At 40.5% G+C, this 26,528-nt stretch overlaps 1 protein-coding gene across 2 annotated transcripts in view; it reads right to left on the reverse strand.

Moving 5' to 3' along the window:
• Positions 1-1,681: 1,681 nt before the first annotated feature.
• The window catches only part of zgc:110158 (uncharacterized protein LOC553590 homolog), a 100,442-nt gene continuing 75,595 nt past the window's right edge, over positions 1,682-26,528 (reverse strand). Inside the window, exons 6-18 of one of the 2 annotated variants that reach the window (XM_036597416.1) lie at positions 21,698-21,781; positions 17,344-17,403; positions 16,068-16,134; positions 15,849-15,916; positions 12,896-12,960; positions 12,356-12,401; positions 12,211-12,246; positions 11,779-11,833; positions 8,792-8,862; positions 7,967-8,045; positions 7,824-7,852; positions 5,994-6,095; positions 1,682-5,580 (exon numbers count right to left, since the gene is read on the reverse strand). In XM_036597416.1, the coding sequence (XP_036453309.1) occupies positions 5,551-5,580; positions 5,994-6,095; positions 7,824-7,852; positions 7,967-8,045; positions 8,792-8,862; positions 11,779-11,833; positions 12,211-12,246; positions 12,356-12,401; positions 12,896-12,960; positions 15,849-15,916; positions 16,068-16,134; positions 17,344-17,403; positions 21,698-21,781 (792 nt within the window). In that variant the 3' untranslated portion in view covers positions 1,682-5,550. The remainder of the gene's footprint in view (positions 5,581-5,993; positions 6,096-7,823; positions 7,853-7,966; positions 8,046-8,791; positions 8,863-11,778; positions 11,834-12,210; positions 12,247-12,355; positions 12,402-12,895; positions 12,961-15,848; positions 15,917-16,067; positions 16,135-17,343; positions 17,404-21,697; positions 21,782-26,528) is intronic. The other variant, XM_036597417.1, reaches the window with a different exon arrangement.

Genomic DNA, 26,528 nt, shown 5'->3' on the forward strand with positions numbered 1-26,528 from the left:
TCTTTCACTTTTCTCAGTCTGTCCGAAAACGGAGCACTCTCCCGGATGCTGAAACCGATGACATGCTTGATGGAATAAAGAATTTATATATTCATCTTCCAGATGATGTATGTTCATATTTTCCACTAAAGTGGGAGCATTACAATGAGTTTTCCGTGGCTTATTCTGTGAATTTATTGGCTGGTTGCAAAATAGAAATCCAATTACAGCCTGACTGATGTAGACCCGGAGGGTTCCCATTATCTGATTACCCAAGTGCATGTAAACGCATCCAATGAATTACCGACAAAATATGATTTTCTGCAGTTATGGGATTACTAAGTGCATGTAATCGCACTCACTGAGCGTCATGCTGGTGTTCTTTTGGACAAGATCGTCCAGCTGGAGAGTTGATCTCAATGTAACGGATGTTGTTTACTTCATTTGCATATACCCCAACATCTGCCAGATGTATAATCTTTCCAAGCGGTGTTCAAAGTATGTATGTCTGTAGTTAACAAGCTGAAGATACTGTTTATATACGCTATAATTAAGTGCAGTCTTTTCTCTCGTATACATATTTGAATTTAGAACGACTGTACAAAGGGAAATTGTGGCATGTGAACGAGGATGGAAAAATAATTTGCATAATATCTGCACTTCTTTAAATTATCTTCATATTGGATAAATGATAGTATCAGCCCATGGATACACTCAACCTTCAGATTTTCAGCAAAGGGGATCCAACTTTCCAGCACAAAACCTGTGAAGCCTTAGTTCTTTAAGGTCTTTCCCATTTCTCCAGTTCTGCACTCAGCCCTCAGACCACAACTACATCAGTGGTCACCAACCCTCCTCCTGGAGATCTTTGTTCCCGCGTAGTTCCAACCTGCATCTACATGCCAACCAATTAAGGACTTCTGAAGAAGTTCATTAGCTGGAGCAGATATGGCAGATTGTGGTTGGACCTAGGCTCCACTGGATGGTAGATTTCCAGGTCCAGGGTTGGTGACCACTGCATGACATGAACTGGCCTGCATGTACAAAATAACCATCAGATGTACTGTTATTTTGTAGACTGTCTAGGTAAACTGAGCTAACCCTAGCTCCTACGCCATGTCTTCATCACAAACTTGAGAACTCAGTAAACACCGTTTAAATGACCTTGTTGCTTTCACCGCATTTGTGATTAATTGCAGGTTGATTAATTGCAGCTTCACCAAATCAATCACCATGAAAACACTTCCTATGGAGGAGAAAAGGAGCTGCGATTCAGAATCTCAACTCCACAAGGACACATCCTCTCCACATGCGCCTGGGAGACTGATGTTCGTGATGTGCTGGACTCTCTGGGCAGCAGATGAAACCAGAAACCTTCAGCACATTAGAACTAAAAGTTCGGCCAACATGGGACCACAGTCTAACATCTTCGGCCAACACAGGGGTTTTATAGCATGTACAGCCAACATGGTTAGTGACACTACAGGGAATATAGTGGTTAAAACATTAGTATGAACAAAGCAAAAGATATTGAAACGATGTTTGTGTCAGTGTACATTGGCAGGCATGTAAGGCTTTTTAATAGATATTACAAAGACGCTTTGTTCAGTATTAGAAAATGCAGGCTAGAGAAAGCAAGCATGCAGTTCCAAAAAGATCCTTTAATAAATAAAAGGCAGGGAAAAAAAGCAAGAGTTCTTGGTAAAAGGGGTTACGTTATTTTATTAGTCTTAAATTTGTATCTACAACGAAGGGACACGAGCAAAAATAAGTGACGACTCCATGAAAAAAAAGAAAACAACCAAAAAAAAATACATTTATTATTGATGCAGTTTTCCCATCTTTTCAATAAACGACTTTTTTCAGTCTAAAGAAACTTTACAATATAAAGAAACATACAAAGGACTTCGTTAACTACACGAGACACGAAAAAAGTCCCTAAGACGAGGATCCAAACTAGCCTAACATGAAATACAAAGCAAAACCGAGGAGGCCACTGCTTCATACTCAATACTGCTTTTTTGTTGTTTTGTTTCTCGGAAAGAACGATGAAACGGCGCAGGAGAAAAATGATCTCACCCCCGACCCCTTTTACGCATCCTCACCTCCCTGCCATTCCTGCTAATGGTACATCATACAGCACGACGGTGGAACGGAAACGGCCGATGTGACAAGTTTTACACGGAGAACAAGGGCGAGGACAACGGCAACCTAGAAAAACAGCTTCTCCCGATGCTTCCTCCCTTTTTATTACTACTTTTTACAAGTTGTAGACACGCTTTTTCTTAATTTTCTTCCTTTTTTTATACATTTTTAGTTTAAATAGATTTAAAAAAAAAGAGAAATCCTTCATAGCAAAGTCTGTGGTCCCTTCACGTTTCGGAGACGCGCAAGTTTTCGCGAGAATGTGAAACGTGTTTGTGTAATGGGCTGTTTTTGTCGTTTTTGAAAACGTGACGTGGTTTCCCTGGAGACAGTGCCCAAAAAAAAACAAAAAACAAAAAAGGACACAAGGCTTTAAAAGGTAGACCAGCGTTCAATTAACATGAGTGACCAAAAAAAAAATGGACAAAGAGAAAAACAAACAAAAAAACCCAAAATAGCAAAAAGCCTCGCTATATCTCCTGCGGTTTCTGGCTCTGGCGAACAGTATGACGTAACTGTGGAGAAAACGAACAAAGCCCGTGATTGGTCAGTGCAAACGGACCAAAAACGAAGCCAAAACGAAACCGCAGAAAGTATTCAAGCTTGTAAGCTTGGTTTCGGCTTTGCGCAACCCTCGTGAGCCTCTTTCTGCTGAAAGTATACTAAGGCCTTAACGCTCACATCTTCTTTTCCTGTCTCCAGGGGAACCACGTAACGTCGTCTTTCCTAAAAGACGAACGCTGATCCTGAGCACTGAAGTCTGAAACACGTTTGCCAGAGTGTGTGAGGAGGGACCGTGTGTTTTTTCTGCTACAGAGCTGCCTCTCACCACCTGGTACCTTTTCACAAATCAAACTTTCATCTTTACATTATTATTATCTTTTAAATAAATGTGTCAGTACAAAAAGGGGTTCACCAAATGTTCCCTCCTTTTCCACTTGTCTTGTGTTGGTTGTACAGTGGGGGAATGGCCAGGGACTGAGAGTTTGCTGTCTGTTCAGCTATAAAGGTGAATTGTTTTTTTTTCCTTTACATCTTTTTTTTACCAGCGCTGTGTACATTGGTAGTGACGGAAATATCAAAACATGTCAATGATATCAAAATGCATTTTACAGTATTTACAACAGCCAAACAGAACAGAAACAGAAGAGACACGTTGTGTTTAGAGGGGGGGGGGCGACAGACTGAAAGCTGAAGAGGCTTTGGGAGTACGCTGAAGTGAAAGAGTGAAACGAGAGGCTCCTAGCATTGAGGGCCCCGTCCATCACTCATTACCTCTTACTGACCATTTCACACGCCTCTCCTCGGTGGTTTATTCGGCTGAGGATAGTTTCCTTAGCGCAAGACTGAATCCTAAAACACATTTTGCTTAAATGCAACACAAACAGGTGGGAAAAGAAAATAAAACAGGAGGAACTCTGCACCGACGCTGAGTGATGAGGAGACCGTACGTTGATGTGGGTTCACAGCCACAGTGTGTTGTGTCGAGGGCCTCGAGACACAAGAAGATTGAGAAAGTCAGTTTTCAACGAGAAGCACCCATCGTGGAGCCGGTCACGTCGATGGTTTTGAGACATGAATGTCTGTTAGAAACCTGGATGGAGGTTCAGGGTGGCAGTTCTAGGTAGTCTTCCAAAGCAGTGTGTTCCAACAGGGAAAATATAAAAGTCACAGTCAGATTAGTTTGGCTAGTAACAACACAGTAGCCGGGGAGTATTTACAAGCAGCGTTCGACCATGATTTCAACCACACAGTTTTGCAGAACGTCTGTACAACAGACTTGGGAACAGACACTGTGACAGTACCTTGCAGGAACATCAGCAAATGTACTGAAGATCTGCAGATTTTTAGGGGGATTCAAACAAAATGTGTTCCAGGAGCCGAAGCCGGGGCGAGGCGGAGGACCGGCGGCCTCCTCTGCTACGCGCTGCTGAGCCGAAAGAAGCCTCCGAAAGAAGTTCTTTCCATTCTATCGGAAAGAACAAAAACCACGTGACTGTGTCTCAGCGGGCGCCTGTTTCCCCGAGACGCCTTGTTTTTCGGAACATGCTGGAGGGCGGGGATGAAAAACAGGGCAGAGTATACAGAGGGTACAACGGTACAAATCAGTAGGAGGTATCTTAGACTGGCATATTTACATGTTTACAATATGTCCTGAAGCGTTGCATGTTGCAAGACATACGCACAACAATTCATTAAAAAAAAAAAAGGTAAAATAATAAATAAAATATGACGAGTTATAATAAGAATTATAACCACTATTTATAGTACCACAATAAAATGCCTTTCTTTAAGCGAACAGGTTTTCGGCTAAGGGGCAACAGCATTTTTCCACTCTGTTTAAAAAAACAAAAACAATTAAGCCAAAGAACGACAACCAAAAAAAACAAAAAAAAACCTGAAAATAGACTAGGAGTGAAAATTACGTCCCAGGCCAGGTTATGTTGAGTTACAGTGACCCTGGACTGCTGGATAGAGAACCTGATGACTGCAACAGCTTGGAGTGAAGTTACTGAAATGCTTTACACCCTGGAACGCTTTTCTCAAATGGGACACTGAAGCTATACTGGAATTTCAAAACACAATTAAAAAAAAAAACATACAAAGCTTTCAGCCCCAAAACAATAAAACAGACTAAAATCACAAAAATCATAGGACGTTTCCCGCCATGTATCGAGAATGTGCTTACTCTGTCGGTTTCGTGGTTATTGAGATACAATGTGCCCTTCTGAGGAAAAATACCCTAATCAATAATCATTGCAATATTAATACAAAAAAACAATAATTATTAATAATACAATACATACACAAAAATAATGAAAACTTTCATAGCCCATCACATCTTCATGAGTTCACTCTTGCATTTAAAAATGTACACATTGAAATGAAGGATGGGGGTGAAAAAAAAAAACAGGATCAGAAATCCTGATGTGAAAACTACTGCATTGATAAAGAAAGAACAAAACTCAAAATCGACAAGATAACAAGAGATGGAGTGAGTTTTAAAAGGAGTCGAGCAGCCTAAGTCGAGCGCTGCGGGCTCACGCGTTCCTGCCCATCAGTCCATCCTTTTACATATATATGTGTGTGTGTGTGTGTGTGTGTGTGTGTATATACACGGTCTTGAAGCCCCCCTTCAGTGTCCTGAGCCAGAGAGAAAGCCCGGCAGGCAGGGCGAGTCAGTCAGCAGGCTCTTCCTGTGGCTCGGGGGCTGCTTCCTGTTGCAGGCCATTTTGCACGCCCCGGAATGGGCCGCCTTGGCCTGAGTCCCAGGAGGCTGCGCAGGGGTCCCGGCCCAAAATCCCACGGGCAGGGGTGGGAGCCAGAGTGGAGAGGGTTCAAAAGGAACGAGGGTCGGAAGGGTACAAAACAAATACAAAATAAAATAAAACAAAAAAAAAATTCAAATAATAAAAAAAGAAGAAATCACACACTCATCGTCATGTTGGGTGAATACTGGAAAGAGAAGAAGGGAGGGGGGGCAGATAACTGAGATGAGATTATGAAGACACATACGAGATGGTTATACAAAATACAGCAAAACAAATGCGCTCGGTTTTGTGTAGACGAGGCAGTAAGCGTGAGACAAAGCAGCTTTGCTTTGAAACTCAAAGCTCAAAAGACGTCTCTGTCCCAGTAACTGCTGCTCCGTCACAAGACAAGCCGTTTCCAGCACCCACTCTAAAACTGTTTACCAAAATTTGAATTTCTTTTTCCCCACAATAGCAAATAAATTGTTTTGTAAAACGTTTGTCAGGCTACAAGTGATCAGGCCAGTGGGCGGGGCCTCCAGAGTGCCTGCTGGGCGGAGCTGTATGACTGGCAGGTGGAGGAGTGGCAGGGCTGGGATGGGGCGGGGCTTTACTCACACTTTCGCTTTGGAACGGGTTGAGGAAGTTTCCGCCCATCTCTCCGTCGTCCCGTGGTGTGCCCGGCGGGTTGTTCATACCTGCCATGTTGTTGGGCGAGTTCTGCAGAACAAGCACAGTTTCAAATGTCAACACAAGTTGCAACAGCCCAGTCTGACCTTCTGTGAAGTGCATTCTTCCTATATAATTTTGCCTCCAACAAAAGCAAATCGGAAGTACTGGACTCGTACTGTGTTGAAACACATGTTGACCAATTTTTTCCACTCCACAAAAAAACATCTTTTGGCCACAGAATACAAACTGTTCTTTCTCTACTGGCCATTGGTCCAGTGATTAAGATTTTGGTAACTGCTCCAAACTGGTACCAACAGGATTTCAGGGCATTCTCTCTTGCGCATTTGGTAAGACTTGCTGCTGAAACCAATTACAAACTCTTTCAGGTGAAGATAAAGTTACCAAGCACTAATACACGACCAGTAAAGGCTCCAGAGTATAAACAAGAATAGTTCGCTGATGATTCGATTGCTATTTTGAGAATTATGACCTTGTAAAAAGTTCACTAAGGTGACACAAGCTAGTTAGAAAGCTACTGGTAATGTTTTTAGCACTAGCACAGAAATTCACACTTTTAAGAGAAAAAAATAAAGCTTTGCTTGACACTACACTCGTCTGTAAGCACAGATAATTATGTGAGTGTGTGCCTGTAGTGTATCATGTCAGAACAATCCAGTATAGTTTATTTAACTAGCAAGCAAAGTAGAAAACCAGACAAATTAGACATGTTAGAGCTTTTATTACAGTGGAATAAAATGACCAAAAAGGCAATTAAATCATTTATCATGGTTAATATAACAGCCTCAGCATCTCTCAATCAGTCAACTCTGCAAATTGTTAGTGTGGCCATTATTGTGGCTAAAATTATTTAGATGCTGGATCTTGTAAATGTCTTGATTCATCAAAACATCCACGGAACGCTCCTTCTTTCAGCTCTGAAATGTGTACAGTACTATTTGGACAGGATTAGTTTTATATGGGGAGGTGGGATGATGTAATTTTACCACAGGATGTCTGTAATGTTTATGAAGAGTTCGCACAGGATAAGAAATCTCAGTAAAACCATGAGAGAGATGAGATGGATTCATCATGGCTACACGATTTACTCCAAAAAAGAGAAGAAAAGGCATCAACACATTTAATTTAGCCGTTATTCTGTTTACCGTAACATCTGTCTCACTGTCTTCAGTAAAAGCACTGTGTCACCAGCATTTTCATATGCTTGGAATTTCTCAGTCAACAGCCAACATCAACAGATAATTCTTATGTGTTTTAATGTTCTGTTTGCATTTGAGGACAATACATATCGGCTTGATTTTAGCCAAAGAGAACGCGAGTAAATGCTTCTTCAGGTGCCTCCATACTTAAGAAACTCCTTCTCCACAGGATATGATAGCGGTTTTACACTACATGCAGTGTATGCAGATTCACATGGGATTAATATAATCTAGGGTTATTTCTATGGCTCGTTTTATGGAGGGTAATAGGCACCAGAATCTTTGCAGTCCGTAAAAATAATTAAAATTACTTAGAAATGCTGATAAAATTTCCTCACAGAGCGATAATATATATTTTTTAAAAAAAGTCATTTGTTAGGAGGCTAATTTGTTATACACAGGGCTCTCTGCAACACTGGTATTGCAAAGGTCAATATCACAATCACAACATAATAAACAATATATTGCCCCCACATTTAATGTAATCATTCAGCAGGTCACCAACACTCCATACGCAAAAATATTAAGTTTCAGGACTGGAAAAAACTCTAATATTTACCTTTGGCAACCCATCCATGTCACCAGAACCTGTAAATGAAAGTGAAGTTTAGAAAAAAGCAACACATCACCAACAGGGGGAGCTTTAATACAACGAATGAATGTTATGTGATTCAGACGCTCTCTTCATGTTACACAGCTCACCTAATGATCCATTCATATGATGAGGCTCCATGGAGCCCATCCCTCCCATCGGGCCGTCAGGGCCTGGACCCATCGGGAACTGTCGACAGATAAGCTAGAGTTACATTCAGCCGAACAGCACCTCCTCCCATTCAAGCCAGTCATTCAAGCCATTTAACTACATGCAGATGAGAATACATTGGTTTCATTCATAAAGGCAGAGAGAATAAAAGCCTGTGAGGTAAAAAACATGACTAATATGAGACTAGTTTATATCACGTGTGGACATCATACTTAAAACAGAGGTTTACCAAAATATGACCATCAAACTGTCAGGGGATTCAGTACATTGTTGCCTCCAGAAATATGACAGATACCGCCCAACATTAAGGCTACAGCTTAGTCACCATGTTAAACATTGGCCAAAAATGTATACAATTTTCCCACTAAATGTAGTCGATCAGCCAAAACATGTTTACAGACTTAACTTGCTTCTTTGGACAAAAGTATGTTGCATAGATAAGAAGAGTGGCCACCTAGTTTCATTTTTTATACATACTACATTGGAAATTCAATATGATTTGAAGCAATTGATGATTGATGGATTGATGATTTCGGCATGAGATTTGCATGATGTTAACTGTGGTTAACTGGCTTTAAGTCTCCATTACTTGTAAGACTCAGATTCAGTGGAAAAACTAAAGAAGCAAACACTCCTTTGACAACTGACTAATTCTGGGGTGAGTTTGATTTTTCACTGATCAGTTTAAGAGCCGGAAACTCAGGAGGGCCTCCTCGACTGCACTTATTTCTCACGACTGATCAGTGAATCAAGACAATACTCACGCTGGGCCGGTTGCCTCCTGGACCGATGGGGTTCATCATTGTGTAGATATTTTCACTGGAGTTCGTGGAGTCTGCCGAGGAGAAAGAAAGCAGAGGGTCAGTTCTCACAGAGTGGGAAAGTCAGCCCTGAGCACAGTGAGGCTGCACTGTCATTACAATGAAGCAAATCGCTACGCTTGCCAACTTTTGGCTGCTTGGTGGGCGTGTTTCCAAAATGCAAGCAGGTTTAGCTGTCCAGAGTAAAAGTGGTGCATTATTTACCAATGTAATTCATCTTCTACTGAATATTCATACATTTTGTATACATTATTTTTTTTCCACCATTATAATTATCTCCTGCTTGATGCATCTTCAAGTACTGAATCTTCTCAAGTGTAGAATATGGGCGTGACGTACGACAAAAAATACTTGTGCCACATTTCAACAATCTGACTGGTTGCAGCCTGGCAAACTTCGCTTCTCATTTCCATCAAGTTCAGAAATTCTCATCAGCGAGACTCTCATCTTCACTGAAAAAGAGTGGGAGCCTAAATGAAACATGCTTCGCTCCACTGCAATGAAATGCATAACACGTTATATGGATCTAACCCCGAGGACGAGGGTCTCCCCTTTGCTCATTTACACACTTTAACTGCATGCCAGATCGATATGGAGCTCAGGCGAGTTTTCTCAGAAGCTGCCGTGCTCCTCCTGAATGTTTCACGAGTCTCTGGGAGCGAGAGACAGAGTGTCCGAGCCCAGGTTGAGGCGAGGGTGGCTGTGTTAGGATTACGTCACTGTGAATGTGGGGGAAGGGAGGGAATGTAGCACTGCATGTTTTTTTTCCTCTCCTGCTGCTGAAGTGCTGCTGCTGTCCACACAGCCACACTAAGATAATGCAGCAACCTTGTGCTGACATTGGCTGGTGGTACTGAGGGGGAGGGGTTAGGGACGGTGAACGGGAGGCTTTGAGCATCGTTCTGAGGGAAATATGAACAGTTCCCGTCTATGAGGTGGTTACAAGAGGAAGGCAGTGAGATCGTATTAATCCTTCCTTCTGTGTTTGTGTGTATTTGTGTTTGTAAATTGGCAGAACAAAAATATGCTGACATTGTAGGAAAACCAGAAAAACGGGTTTAACCTGCAGGACCAAAAAAATGGTCTTCACTTCGTAAAGTTCTGTCACTTTTTTTAAAAAAACGTAAGAGTTATTGTTACTGAGGTTAAGATTAGTTTAGCGTTAAACTTAGAAAGTCTAATTATATTCAAGTAAATATAGATACTTAAACATATACAGTATAATACATACAGAACACAATTATTATGCATAGATACTTGGCATATCGGCCAACACTGATCTGTTATTTTTTCTTAAAAAACTATTAAGCTTTAAAATGGAAAATGAATTATTTTTAATTGAAGCACTTCACTTATGATGATCATCTAAAAGTAGTCTATCATACTCAATCTAGCCAAACGCTCTACTACCCCACGAAAAGAAATCCACAGCTAACAACTGCTAACAATGCGAGCATGTGCTATTTCAGGACAGATTTGTTACAGGGCTGTATCGGCTTAATTCTTCTTTTCTTCCAGTCCAGCGTTTTCTACTGATATAAGCACAACACTGATACCTGTAATTGGACCGGTGCCACTGCAAATATTTACATATATAGTACATAGGGGGCATTTTTTTTTACATATACATACTTACAGAAAAAGCTATGGGACATTTTCTATTTTTACATTACATTTTTTCCAAATATGTTCAACTCAGCAAATAAATCAAAATTGTGCACTAGAATTTGGACATAAATACCATATTTAGGTTGGCTACTTGTAGAGAATGTGTTAACTTATTTTAGAAAATAAGTTCAAACTTTTGCATATTACTGTCCATTTCAACCTATATAAAATAAATATAGGTGGGGCTGCGTTTAAAATAGCGCTACAGCAAAATATCATGAAATTCACAAACACAAATACATACTGATTTAAATTCTTTTCAATTAATTACTATGATTATTATTAATAATACCATTTGTTATGTTTTTTACTATTTTTTACAAATTGGAAGTCGCTCTTATCCAGAGCGACTTCCAATTTGATCATTTTACAGAGGTAGGCGAAGGCAGTGTTAGGAGTCTTGCCCAAGGATCCAGCATGTGGTAAACATATCGTCACTGTCTAAGATACTGGTCGCTGGTAACTTTACAGGAGAAGTCAAAAACATTCTTTAATTGTGATGTAAGTTAAGGTGACAAGATTGTATTCCAAGCCATTTTGAAGCACATTTATCGGTCCATTCATCATGAAATTGTCACACAGTGTAAAGGGCAGCTTTTGTACTCAAACGAAGTAGAAAAATAAAAACAGAAAAAAATGTATATGTTTGTTTTTTTGGACAGCAACGATTTGCCCTCAGCGTTCTTCCCTTTGTTTACTATTAACTTGCGCTTCAATCTGGTGCGTTAGTGAGTTACTAGTGTGCAGCCTGCTGTGATTAGCGATTAGCAATTAGCTAATTTGTTTACACGTTAGTATTTTATTTACATGTTTGTAGTGCTGCTTCTCGATGAAGCTCTGTTGTTGTTCAGTGATGATTTTTACAGTCTCACACATGTCCTGAAATACATATTACTGCTGTGCTGCTGTCTTTGCTATTAAAACTGCAGAAAGTTCAGTCCTCTGCCTCTCTGTGCTCTAACCAGCACCTCAGAGTGAACCACACCTATAATATAGTTCTCAGAGCTCCCTCAGCATCGTTTATGTATATTAAAAATTAAACAGTTAAGGTAAACATTCATTTAAAAATGTCACCTTATTTACTCTTTATCAATGTAGGTTTTTCTGCTAAACACTGACCAAATATGTCTGTATTGTGATGCTTTTATAATGATGAGTTACACATTGTGAGACTGTCCTACACAGGGAGCCTATGCAAAACTCCTCGTCCTGACATTGTATAATATTGTACAAAAACAAATGTGTTTGTGGATTTCACACACCTCCTGGACTAGGCATGATGGGGGTACCTGGAGGCCCACCTCCTCCTGGAGGACCCTGAGGAAGACACACACAAACACACACACACTCAAATTCCCTTTTTCCATTTTTAGGAACAACATAAACACTCTCCCCGGCCCGAGAAAAGCCGGAGGAGTAATTTTAAACAAAGCTGCCGAAGACACAGGGGAGCTATTATGGCAGTATGACTAATGCCCACATTTTCTGCATGTGCAACCAGCGTCGCCTGCAGCAAAAACAAAAGAATGCTCAAGCAAAAATCAATACGTTTAGAAACTTTAATATGTGCTTAGGCATTCTTTTTGTTCCCGCGTTTTAAAGTTTCTCCCTGGGGGTGAAGCAGGGGAGAGATAACAGACTGAGCTGGCGCTGAGTTGACGAGCCGACAGGGTGGTTATGGCCCTGTTACTTACCACGTAGTTGCCCGGAGATGAAGAGGAGTATGCTATCTGTGAGTGAAGAGAGCAAGAAAGAGCACAGATGAGTTTTTTTTTCCCCTCAATTCTAACCATGGTCACTATATTCTGTTCGTTTAATTAGTCCCAAGTTCAGACTTACAGAGTTAGTGTTGGGATTCGGCCAAGGACCTCGCCCTCCTGGACCCCTGAGAGAAAGAATAAACAAACAGACCAGGGTTGTCAAGACTGCTCCATTAAAAAGAAAAAAAAAATAAGTAAAATTACCTTAGTGAATTGATAATAATTATGTGGCAATTTGCATGACGATAATGTCTTTTAAATTTCCCTACTGGTCTCTGTTACAGTAAGAAATAAAGCACGATGGACATGTTCGTTTAAATGTACTGGCAACTAAAAAAGTTCTGTTTTTTTTTGTAATTCTGTCTTTTAAGTTAATTTTTTCTTTAAACGCCTGGTTAAATGCATGGTTATTGTTCAGTTAAGTCTAACTGTATTATGGACCTTTTTTAAAAACTCATCATTACTAGATTAATCACAATAATCAATCTATAAAACAGACAATCTATTTTATGGAGAGAAATGTGTACGAGAAATGTCGGCCAAACATTTCTGACAAAAACTCAAGCAATAACGATGATGATGATGATGATGATGATGATGATTTGTGGTGGCTACTCACATGTTCATTCCTGGCATGCCAGGCCCACCGAGAGAGTTAGGAGGTGGCCTCATCCCACCATAGTTCTGCAAAGGGGGAAAATACTGTTTATAGCCACACATAACCCAGCACTACAACTGTGTTACAAATCAACTCTTGGAAGTCACTGTTATCACGATTGGTAACCAAAGCATTGTGGAATTTCATATTAATTATTTCTCACTGTCAGCTTATTGAAACAAGCAGAGAAATTCTGTTGAAAGTGCAGATTCTAAACTTCTAATCCATACCAGATTTGTGTTTGTAAGTAGAAGAGATGTTTTATTATGATTTGAACTTGAAGGAAAGGCTTTGGTGTGTGCACAGTTAGGCTTTATAGAGAGGAAAACCACCCTTAACATTTGTGCTATGAAAAACATCAGAAGCGCTGAGTCAATGTTGATGTTACACAATGCAAATCTAAGCTAAATGCAGAGCTGGGATGACAAGCGAATTCGAGAAATCGATAAATCGGAACATTTATTGATAAGTACTGATATTTTTAATATTTAAAACCATGAGCGTACTACACTCACACTACACTTTCTTCACACTCAGAAGAAAAAAGTCAACGTTTGGCAGCTCCTATAGTTTATTCTGTTTGCTAATTTTGGTGTTAGGAGCTCTGAGCTGAATCAGAGCCTGTAGAGCCTTAATCAGCTTTGCAATGCTGCTATGAAAATCACTACAGAGCTTTTTTTTTTATTATTTATGTCTTTTTTACCAGAATAGGCAAACTCCCAGTGTCTGTGTCTCTTCAGTTACATAAGTAAAAAAATGCTAACTTTCACTTGCATTCGAACTGCTTATTAAGAAAAGTCTGATGTGCTTTTTGATTTCAGCATCTGCTGATTTCATCTGTAAAAAACTGACATGGTGTTGAAAATCCCTGCGACGACTACAGATTACACTAAAACTTTTAATGAAAAATACTATTTCTGCTCACATACTCCCTGTGTGGCAAGTCTTACAATGCACAAGCTCTATGTTGTGTAACTGTAGTAAACCAGAACTGGAGCAAACACACATTCAAAACGGAAAGAAAATTTACGATAAACTCCACTTATCGATTTCACCGATGATTAGGGCTAAAACGATAAGTGGTCTCAGCCTTATGTAACTGTAATCCCTTCTCAAACTCACTATATATTAAAATATGTAATTACATAACTACATTTGAACAGCAATGAAACTAAATAGCGACTGTAAACAGTCATTAGACTCTCAACTTGAAAAAAATTAAAGTGGTTTTCAGTTAGTATGAACTTCTTGACGTCAAGCCTCCACTCATTATTGGGAACACCGGCTCTTTTGGGAAAGAACTCGTTAAACCCTGTTGCCAGGGGCTGAGTGTAGACGGGCATCAGACTAATTCGGACCACAGCCCACCTTGGGCCGAGAGCTTAGTGGGCCTTGGAGGGTGTGGGGGTGGGGGGGTTGACGGTGTCCTGACTCTCTCTCTTTGTCTCTCACACACATACATACAAACACACCCTCACCAGCAGCTTTGTTCTGCTCTCAAACCAATTTGTCTAACAGATGCCACACCAGCTGCTGATTTGTAAGCTGCCATGGTTGCCAAACACAAGAAGGAAAGTGTGCGTGTGTGTGTGTGTGTGTGTGTGTTTGTTTGCGTGGGTGGGTGGGATTAAGTAAGAGTAGTGTTTCTGAACAGGGGACAAGAAGCAGGAGGTCGTCAGTCTTGTTCCAGCAAAAACTTTTCTATACATTATACCCTGTAGAATGGACTGTTTAAACTGATCGTACGTGTCTGTTTGTTCATACATTTTCAGAAAAGCGGGACTCTGTTACAATGTCAGGTTAAAAAAACTCCATGTTTTATTTTTTAAGAGCAAGAACTAAATTATTATCTATTGCTCCTTTCATTTTATTGTACTATTCAAAAGGCAGAGTACTCTTTATTTATTCAACTTCCTGTCAAAACAGCTACTGAAAGCTATTCATTTGTTCAACGTCAGTTAAAAGCATAACAAAATAATACACAGAAACCTGAACAACAAAATCTAACATCAAACTCGATTCTATTTTTCCACACTTTCAAAGTTCAGTCTTAGAAGTTTGTTGTATTTTCTGCTTCTCTTGTTTTTTTAATCTATTTTCTTTCTCATTAAGGGCTTCTGGCTAGTTACACCTCCTTTCAGACCCATAGTGTTGAGTCTTCTTACAGGGGAAGGATGGACAGAAACACCTGTGGATTTTTTTCAGATCTGAAGCAAGAGTGAAGACTGATTATCGCCTCTCTCTCTAAGATGAAAGCTTTAAGCATCTTCTTGCAGGTGGTTGTTAGGAGTCTCATTTTTCTGTATCTTTTAATCAATTTTTTGAACTCCAATTTGAAGACTCCTGTTTTTTCACCTTCATTATGGAAATAGATTATAGTATTTAGAAGTATTATAGTATTATATAGTATTTACAGTGTTATAGGATATAAAAAGTATTTTTTCCCATTTATATCTCACCTCTGATGACTTTATGTGCGAAAGTAGACAGTTCGCAAATCACTACAGATAAGGGCGATGCGACTTTTTGTTTAACCAGAGTGGCTGACTCATTAAGAGGGGGTTATTTTCACACCTGTGGGCCAACGCCACCCAGTGGATTATCTTATATCTAACCTTTGAAGAAATATCTCCTAAAAATGACTGACCTGTGCTGAATGGGCGTTTTGACTGGAGATTAAATGAATAAATGGTGGTCCCTGACTTTAGCACAGATCTGTACACATAAAAACCATCTGGAACATATTATAGGTAGACACGTACAAAATATATATCAGACACATGGCGTGACACTGTATACAACTAAAACTGTGTGTGTGTCTTTGTGTGTGTGCATGTGTGTGTGTGTGTGTGTGTGTGTGTGTGTGTGTGTGTGTGTGTGTGCGCGCATCATTAAGAGGAGGCTATTTTCACACCTGTGGGCCCATGCCACCCATCCCTCGAGGCGGATTCATTCTCATTGGGCCGCCCATGTTGGGATGTCCTAAAAAAGGAAACAGAAAGAAACTGACCAAACAGTCTTATTTGCAAAACTGCTGCAGCGAACTGAATCTAACCAAACTCTCCCGACTGTTCGCTGGTGTGAGGCTCTGCGTCAAGGGTTCTGGCTATTCTTTGTTCATGCAGACTGATACCTTGTGGTCTAGTGGGATCCAGACTGTTTGGCAAGAGTGGCTGTGACCCTGGAACTCCAACAGGAGGCTGAGGGAAGGAGAAAAGAAGCTTTTACTTATTGACGTCCAAACCTACCCAGATATGAGGAAAAGCACAATACACAGCAAGCAAAATTGACTCAGTTGGAAAGACAACTCGTCTGATTCGTTTGAAGGACGACTTGCACCCATAAGTACCGACAGATGCTCTGTAGAGTTAATATGACAGCAGTTTTATAGACCGTAAAACAGACTACTGCTGTCTCTATCGAAAACCGATTAATCTGACAATTAATCACTCATAGTTTTAAAAAAGGCAAAACAATAAAAATGGAAAGAACAATAATAAATAGGGATGGACAATGATATTAGAATTATATCAGTGCATGTAGATATTCCCAAAAAAAAAGTTTATTTGTACACACACACACACCATTTTAGATTTGACTGGTATTTCCAACCAATATTTAATATTTGCACACACATTTACTGTACTCCAGAAGAGCAGGACATTTAGGCGATGCTGAGCTACTGTGCAAAAATCTTTACTTATTTTTCTGCATTTGTAACCCTCTACAAATAGACCTCATATTTCTCTGTAAGGCTAATCCAGGTGGATCTACTTCCAATTTCTACATTTTATAAATGTTTACACATCAGAATTGGTTGACGTATAGAACACTCGTCACTGGTCCAGTATTCCAGTGCATCTCTAACGATAAACCATGCAGAGCCTTTAACAGAAGACAGTAACTAAGATGCCTTAAAAAGACACATAAGCCTTAAAAAATACATGAAACACTGTATTATGTAGCAATGCAGAAAATGAGTGTATCCAATAGGTTCTGATTAACCTTGTAAGAGAGAGCAGTAGGAGTATTTAAAATAATGCTGTACTTTAATTTATCCATTAAATGAAGTTCATGAAATGACTACAATGTTCTCTTCCTCTTTCAGCAGTCCATGGTTGCCGACAGCCTACTACAAATACATCACAGATAAACTGTTTTTTTCAATTATTATTAATAATAAATGTAATTATCTATTGAGCAGTTGTGCATTTATCATTTTGTGTGTTGCTGTCATTTTACTGCTTTAATTATCAGAAACTGACAACTAATCACAGCTCAATCACAGAGATGGTCTTTTAATAGACTTCTATTTTTCTCAAAGTAATCGAGTGTAATCAAGTAATTGAAACGGCTCTGACAAAGATATAATTAGACATTACAAGGTTTTATGGAACCGGGGTCTGTACCTGGTTTGGCATACGGAGGGACGGCCGGGGTCCACCTGGGTACCGCGGAGACATGAACGGCTGGGGAGAAGGACGGAGAAGAACAACAGTTTTTTCTTCATTATTATCACTGTGTTACTCTGTCGATAGTGTAAGAGAGTAAAATAAGTAAAATAAAAGGTTGTAAAGAGCAGCTCATTAAGGGCTACATGGATGGCAGCAGCAAAGCCCAGCTGGAGCAGGTGGAATGCAGCAGGCAGATGCACAGAGCGGGGCGAAAATGGGGATGGCACCAAAAATGGACATTTAACATAAAACATCCAGCCTTTCTGCTCAGCAAAACATACACTCTCAAGTGCTGCTCAGAGTAGAATTCTCTCACGCACGCACACATAGTTGAATTCTTTATTAAGCTGCATAATTTAAAACTCAATTTCAAATACATCAGTTGTTCAGTCACACCTACATCATTGAGTACATCAGCAAGAGTTGCACATCCATTTAGATGATTTTGGGGACAAATAATGTGGCAACTTCTCATTCACCTGTCTTGCTCCACCCACAACTGTTGCTACGTTGGACCACCTTTATAGAACGGTGGCCAAAATCCAATTCAACCCAAAGACAAACTGACCAGTCTTGGTTTAGAGTCACTAAATAACGTCACCTGTCACAAGCATACAAAATAACTATGACTGAAATAACTAACGCACCCTAATTAAAGGTATTTAGGTACAACAAAAACTGAGTTGTGCACTTCAGCGTCTCATTAGGTTGAATGAGATATCTGCCAGTGTTCTGTGAAGGTTGTCCAACAACTGGACAAGAGCAAGTGTTGGTCACAGACAGGACATCAAACATTATTTGGTGTAATTTTTTTGCTTTCATGTTTGTAAAACCAAGAATACACACCTGTAAACATAGCGATCTAGTAACCACACAGGTACATGACCTAGGCTTTTGAACATAAATTAAAAGAAGAAACCTCATAGGGTGCATATTCTCTTCCTCGTGTACGCACACACAGAACCACACTCTTCACGAGGAGAGTCTGACATCATGAGATCAACCACCAAATGCACTTTCGTGCGAATTTCATCCGAACAGATAAAAGTCATCCTGAGGAGAAAAGCAGGCCTCGTGTGGTCAAGCCCGCACTCAGACAGCCACGGGGAAACGCAGAATAGCTGACCGCAACAAAGCCGCACGAGCGTCCAGACATGCGAAACCGGTGGACAGACTCTGCCGAGACGGAACTGGAGCCACTTGCGGTCCGGGATTTTGGCTAAGAGCTCAGCCGGGCTCTGCCAGCTCGAGGATCTCAGGAAAAACATGTTGACACAGTGCGGAGAGAAGAGAAGCCACACAGGCTGGAGAGTGTGGGTGTGTGAGTGGATGGGTTTGGCTTTCACAGCTAAGTGGAGTGCTGTTACCACTGAAAAGAGCTGGGCAGGGCAAAGGGAGGATAGCGTAATGGTAGTACTCTCTGATATCCTCTGTGTGAGTGACCGTATGACAGAACTTTTCATGTAATGTTGATTCGTGTGTTGATCTATATGTGCATATATATATATAGGCTACGCTACCTAAAGGTTTTTTACACATCTATGCAGCCAGTATAGGTTTTGCTAAATACTGCAGCACTAACTTTAACCAAGATACAGTAAATTCAATTTTTGGTATGATAGACCACTGAAGTCATGCATGATTCTGTAGTCTGTGTTGTGTCTTTATTAAGAAGTCAGAATTTCTTAATGAAATAAAGAAACCAAACATTTTCAAAAATCACTGGTAAACAAAAATACTGTCCTGTGTACAATTTTCCTTCCGAGTGTCACTGGATCCTCTGAATTATAGGTCCTTTAGCAGCCAAAATACAAACCTTGCTACATCCATGCTACAAGCAGGCTAACACTCCTGTGCAACGAATTGAAGTTGCATAAAAGAAAGTCTAAACTTCTACACTTTCATATAACACCAGCTACTTCTAATGAACTACTGCCAAAGCAAATTAACTACCACACTGGACAAAGCTTGCTTGTTTGTGTGGGCTATTTTGGCACGGTTGCCAGTCTCGTGATGTCAATACATCGTGTAGTAGTGTTAGCTTGCATGTAGAAATCATATTTTGAACCAGCGACATTCTCAGGAAAATGTACACCAGGACAAACGGGATCAGTTTTGGAGCATTTCTGATTAGCACAGGGTGTGAAAGTAAGCGTTCATTTTTTCCACAAAGAAAAAAAAACTCAGACCCGGAGTTCTTTATATGGGTTTAACACCGACTACAGAACAACTGCACAACTTCAGAGGTCTGAAATAGCTGAGATACAGAGTCACTGCTAAGCTTTCACAATACTCCTGTGTGCAAATGCTTCGTAACATAGAATAGTCCAGTAATTTTAACACATGCTCACTTAACTTATGTAAAAGATTGATTCTTTTCTGGATGCTATGGAATAAAATGATCAAGGCTACCCTGTCAGTAACGATTCAACTTAGAAATTAACATCGTTTTACTGCAATTACAGAAAAAGATTTTGGCATGCGAACGTCATCGTGCTAATTGGCAGGCAGATCATTGGTCGCTAAGATCAGCAAGCAACTCCAGTGTAATACTAAAACAGTATGAACTGTAAAGCTGTCTTATTCTGGTTCATTGAGAAAGGTATAAAATGATGTGAATCTTGTCTGACTGTTCCTTTAGAGACTGAGTGTGTGTGTGTGTGTGTGTGTGTGAGTGTGAGTGAGTGTGTGTGTGTGTGTGTGTGTGTGTGTGTGTGTGTGTGTGTGTGTGTGTGTTCTACAGCATCAGGCTGTGCAATATTAATGTGCTACTGATGGTGGGTGGGAGTGAAGGAGCGTCTCCAGCAGTGGGGAGGACCCTGAATTATTCATCTGCTCCAGAGCCAACGACTCTAGGTATGGAGACACTGGGTGTGGGGTGGACAGAGAGACATAGCAGAGGAGAGAGAGAGAGAGGGAGAGGGAGAGAGAGAGGGAGAGAGTAGGTTTGGGCATCTACACAAAGCTTCCTCATCTTACTCGAAGGCCTGGGCAGCAGATGAAACAAGGCAGTGATGTTTCAATTATTAAATGGTTGGTTTGATTTCAGGTTTGTGTACGAGTGTGCACACATTTCAGTGGCCAATTCATTAGAAGCCCCTATCTTGTAGCTCCACCCGTTGATGCTCATGCACACATTGTGTTCGCTTGCGTTGGTTATCTTCTAGCTCTCCATCACTGGTCAGTTTCTGACCAAAGAGCCACTGTTGGCTGAATATTTCTGGGTAATGGTCCACTCTCAACCTAGCCGTGACACAAAAGTGCAGCAACTAAACTGTGTCTGGCATACAACTGCGACCCAACTCCAACAGGACCTGAAAAAACATCAGGTTTCGGGCCGGGTTCGGGTCGATTTTATACATACAACAACAACGGCCTCGGATCTGGCTTGGCTTTGTTTTCTAATGAGTTTTTTTTAACGTAGTAGGTTAGTTTTCATTGGAAAGAATATGCCTGTGTAAATTTTGTGCACTCTCACATGTTTTCTGTGAAAACATGAGTGATGAGAAGGATGTGCTAGGTTGGTAGGGGTCTTTCCCCTAGCTTGTCAATCATTAATCAAGTTTAATATACCGACAATAAAGCCTGATAGTATATTACATATGTGTAAAATACCAGTTTATTCCAGCATGACATTTTCTACTGATCAACTCAAGCGACTAGTAACAAAGCAAAGCACTCTAAAACCATATCTGCCATAATTCATCCATTAGCGCATGCGAGTGGGCTCGAGTTGGGTTCGGGTCGGGTTCAGGTTACAAATTAGGCGTCGGAGTTGGGTCGGGTCTCAAAGTCATCCACACGAGTCGTGTTGGGGCTTGAATTTCAAGGCCATGCAGACCTCTAACATGTGCCAGCACCAAACACACCACCATGTCAGTGCCAGTGCTGTGCTGAGAACGATCCACCACCCAAATAACAGCTGACCAACAGCCGTCCTGTGGTCAGAAACTGATCAATGATGAATGATGCAGATAGCAGCTACAGTCAGTAACTGTAAGCCTATAACATAGTGTTTCTGATCAAATCGTCAATAGTGCAGATGCACTGTTGGTGTTTCTAATGATCTGACAACACAGTGTGCGCATGTGTGTGCATTTTAGGGAAAGGGGGAGGTTCTACACCCGCAGGATTCCAACATCAGCCATAACTAACCATCTAAAGCGCTGCTTCATTCTCTGAATGTGCCTCAGGTCTGTTTCCTGAGCGCCGTCGTTAATCTTAGGGCTCGGCTACTCGCTAATGTGAATGCTACTCCGAAAGGGACAGTTCATTAGAGAGAGAGAGAGAGTGTGTGAGTGTGTCTTACCTGGCCATGGGGTCCCATCATGGGGTTGCTGGGGTTGTGTGGGGGAGGCTGTGCGTGGGGAGACGGCTGCGAGCCGGGAGGGCCCTTTAAGAGAGAAGAGGGAGATGAGACACGAAACGAGGGCGCTGCTGCTGGGGCCTGCTGCTGCTCCAACGACACTCACGCACACACACGCTGCTCTGGAGAAACACCACTACAGGGGTCCGGCCTGCTGTGTGCAACCTACGTCATTTATGTTCTTCTGTTATAAAGGAACATGCTGCTGTTGAAGATGTGAGCGTTTCCCAAAAGCTCCTATGACAGACTGAATCAAGCACGACCATCTCTCTAGAAATCGCACAAAAATTGTGAACTGACTTAACTGCCTTATCCATGCTCCACCCAAAAGGTGTTCTTTTAGAGCAACTGCAAGCTGGTAAGAATGACATTCAACCTAATAAGAACTATGTTTTAGGCAATATATGGAAGTTTTGAGTGCGTCACTAATTTCCATGGAGATATATATATGGATTTATTTATTTATATATGAAATATATAAATAAATTTATCATTTGATAAAGGCATTTAACAACTTTCCCTGTTGAGCCAGGTTTAGATACTCAAGCTATGAATGAAAAAGAAGTACATGTTAATAAAGCAAAGGATTTATGACACTAAAAAGTAGAGCTACTAGAGCTTATCAGAGTAATTACTGAATTATATTGCTGATATCCACATAGTATGACTCGCTTCCGCGGCTAAAAAGCAACACTCTTCACGAGATTGATGCCACAAATATCACAAAATGAAGAAGAGTTCACCAGAGGGGTTCACCTTCATGCCAGTCCCTGATTGGTCAGAAGCTCGTCCTGATTGGTCCAAGAGCCATTTATGATTCTGCCTTATGAAACAGGCCTCTATATTTTATGTTTAGCCAGCTAACTTTAAGCTTAGTTTAATCTAACCCTACAATCTAACCCTACACAGGTGTGGGTACTGCACATTATTAATCAACTCTGAGATCAATCAGGGTGAGCTTCGGACCATTCAGCGACAACCCTTCTGACAGAGGTGGACTCCTCCAGTCCTTTTTGGGTCACAGTTTGTTCTTTGTGAAATCTGTGGCTTTGTTCAAATGAGAAATATCACTTTTCAGTTAAGAAAACAAATCACACCACTTAGATACTGAGAATATAAAGCAATTGTTACTCCAATAAGCACAAAAACAGTGGCAACTGCTGCTTTTTAACACTGTAAATCCTTTACTTTGTACATATTTATGTAGTATGATTACTTTCTTAGAAAAATAATCTGCTCATCTCCTCCTCACGTTTTGCACGATTGACAATTTCCCAAAAAACATCACAGTTTCATGTGCGTGCGGACGAGGATTAATTGTAGTCTAAGCCTCTAAACCTGGGTTTAGAGAAAAAGTTGTAAAAAGAGCATTTTTTAGATTGAGTGAAGCTGAAACTTAGTCAGGAACCCTAAGTTGAACGTGCTTCTTAAGACAGACCACAGGTGTAGTTTTCTGTCATGCAATCGAGCTAATATTAGCATGGCGACAAATGTGTTAGCGTTTTCATCCTGACTAGTTTAGAAATAGTGGTAATGACCAAGTCCAGCTCAGCAGCACCTCAAACTGGAACCTCAATGTAATGCAGAGGCTGTAAACCTCACAATAGTTGTTCAAAAGTACACATTTGTGGGCAGGGCATGGATAGGTTGATGGATCTGTGTTCTGCATAGACAGTAGAATACACAATGTATAGGACGTAACAATAAATACAGAACGTATAGAATGTTATACAGTAGTAATACAGCACATCAAACTACACTCAAATATTTTGAACTATGTACATCAGGCCAAATAGCGTATTTGCTTGCTGTGACTGCTACACAATAAGCAATCCTTGTGGCTCAAATTAAGTTTCACTTGTAGGCCAATTCATCAGATATGTAGGGGCCTCTGAACCGAGCACCTCTATGAGAACTTAAATATATTACTATATGCTGACAACATATATAATGCAACATATATTTTTGTTTGGGTGCTATAGGTTGACTATTACAATTATTTGGATTGTTCATAAATGCGCAAACACCGAAACGAAGAGCTTCGGCTCTAGCAATGCGATGCCCTTCACTCTCTCTCATATCTGAATGAGAAGCATATGGCCTTTACAAGGCCTCAGATGCCAGAGGGAAAGAATATCAGTCTCAGCCAATGGCCTGGGCTCCGGAGTCTCGCATGCACACAGCAAATCGCCAGCGTCCCTTACCAGATAACAGCCGGCGAGGCTATCAAACACAAGGCCCTCCAGTCGCCGTTCCTACAGTCCAGCAGGGACAGTTAGTTCAGCGCCATCCACTTGTACACACTTAATTCATAAAGGGGCCATCTCTGCCAATGCACACAAGTGAGGTCAAAATACATGTATGAGGTGTAATTGCTTGGGCCTACCACTTGGTGGCACTATTGACAAAGCATTACAGGCAGAAGAAACGCTGGCGTATACCACAGTTCCGGTATTCTTCGGTTTGCATGCAACGGCTGATAAAACCGAAGAGGACTGACCACTGCTCTTAACTAAACTCTGAGAAATTCACACATCTGAACAGCAAGACAATGACCACTGAATGACCATTCCACATTTCAGCCAGGTGTTCGTTAACCACTCAAACTGCAGGCGTACTATTCTGTTAGCAGTGCTGCTATTTATTGCTCAGTTTCTATTCAGTCACTGCTACGAAACTAAGACGTCATTTATGTAGTTGAGACAGTAAAAACTGAAGTGTGCACCTATCAACACATCCCTTGCGGTTTAAGCACATGCAGTACATACAGTACACGCACCTACACAACCTACTCCCCCCCCTGCCCGTTTTCTCCCCCTACACCCCCCCCCCACCTCTCTTTCAGCTGTAAAGAGCCTGTACCACGTTCATTTGCATATGACAAACGTACAGGTCCCCTGTCTACGTCCACTAGTCAGACTATGACTCAGCTATGTTAACAGAACTGTTTGTCTTAAGCTCAAGAGACTTTCTCTGCTATGAAGACGATTCTGAAAGTTTGAGGGAAATTCCAGTGCTTTCCAAAATCTCAGCATAATTCAATGGAAATTTAAGTGGCTGATGCGACTCAGACTCTTGATTTCTTTACAGTAGTGGTGAAATCAAGACTGCAACACAAATGCAGTCATTTTATTTACAATCCAAATGATCAATGAAGCTCTTTTCTGAGTTTTTATATATAATGATTACAGTAAAATCTGAAATAAAAGGTTTTCTTTGGGCACTATATATTGCATGTATCTTATAAAATCATTTTAGGCCAAAGTCTTATCTCAAAACTACCGTAAAACAATGTCTCAGCCACCGGGCAGTGTATTCATGACCATTTCATGTAATAACTTTCTGTCAGGGAGCTTTTAGAGGCATTGAACTCTTCAGGCGTCTGGTTCCCATCACCACCACTGAGAGCATTTCTGAATGGGCAAGTTTCTCTTGAATGGAGAATCAGAATTAACAGCAGGTGCAGAGCTGGAATGGGCATTTAAACCAATTTAATGTTTACTGAGTGCAGCTAGCATAGCAGGTAATAGATCTGATTCATCTTTGTGCTTTAGGTATGCGATTTACCAGCCAACCTTTCACACTATTTTTTTTTGGTTTGAAGTATTTCCATTTACAGCTCTGCCTAAGATGTGATTTCGCTTAATGTAAGACGCAAAAATCTGGTTCTTGTGTCCCCACATTCTCTGCAATCACTCAGTCAAAAATACACAATTTATTCCAAATATTTTTATTAAAAACTAATCAACTGAACAAAATTTGAATGAAGAAAAACTATCATCATGTTTTTTCCCCACAATGACACTAGAACTGGGAGGCAGGAGGAGTGCTGGTGCTGACTGGTGATGTTTGCAAACTTATGGTGTTCAAACAACACAGTTGCATTTGATGGCACAATTTATCAAATGTCAATTCTCAAATTTTTACAATGCACAGTCATATTTTTGCAATTGTTTACCATGTCAGGATGCACTGCTCCACCCCTACAAACGACACAAACACAGAGCTCTAGCCCAGAAAAGACAGCTGAATGAAGGCTGAAATACGATCACGAGTTTGATTAACAGGAGCGTCTGAATTATCTGGACTGTGTACAGAGCAGGGCCCCAACAATACATCCACTGGCTGACAGCACTGACCAATATTAGCGACCTGTAGTATTATTACTATCAATGATAATAGACAGTTATGCCACTGGGCAGCTCAATATGAGACTCTTCATTTAACTATATGATAATACAGTTTGAACCTCAACACAAATCTCCATCAGGGTAAGTGTTACAAAACCACAGAGTTGTATGCAAAAGCTTTGGTGCTCTTGGTCAAATTACATGTTTTGTTGATTTAAAAAGTGAAAATAAGTTAACACACCCTCTTCAGGCAAAGGTTTAATGCACATTTACTGTTTATGTGCTGAACTGAACATATTAGGGGAAAAAAACAAAAATAATATATTTAATAATGTATTTTTCCAATAAGTTACCAGCAAACAAATAAAAATTGTGCATAAAACTTTGCAGAAAAGTGCTCTTCAAACTTTTGCATATGACTGCATAGAACTAAACTGTGTCCAAACCTAACATTTAGCATGATAATTAACGTTATAACATTTTTCTTTTAATAAAGAAAACTAATAATAATAAAAAGAGCAATAGAGAGATGATGTACAGAAACCAAAAGCACAAAGCATTCTAGATAACTCCACCACCCAAGGGACACAACATATAATTTAAGACTGCGAGTCTCTTGTCTGTTGTTCACTTGAGTTTAACAA

Source organism: Colossoma macropomum, unplaced genomic scaffold (genome assembly GCF_904425465.1).
Source record: "Colossoma macropomum unplaced genomic scaffold, Colossoma_macropomum, whole genome shotgun sequence".
Taxonomy (NCBI): domain Eukaryota; kingdom Metazoa; phylum Chordata; class Actinopteri; order Characiformes; family Serrasalmidae; genus Colossoma; species Colossoma macropomum.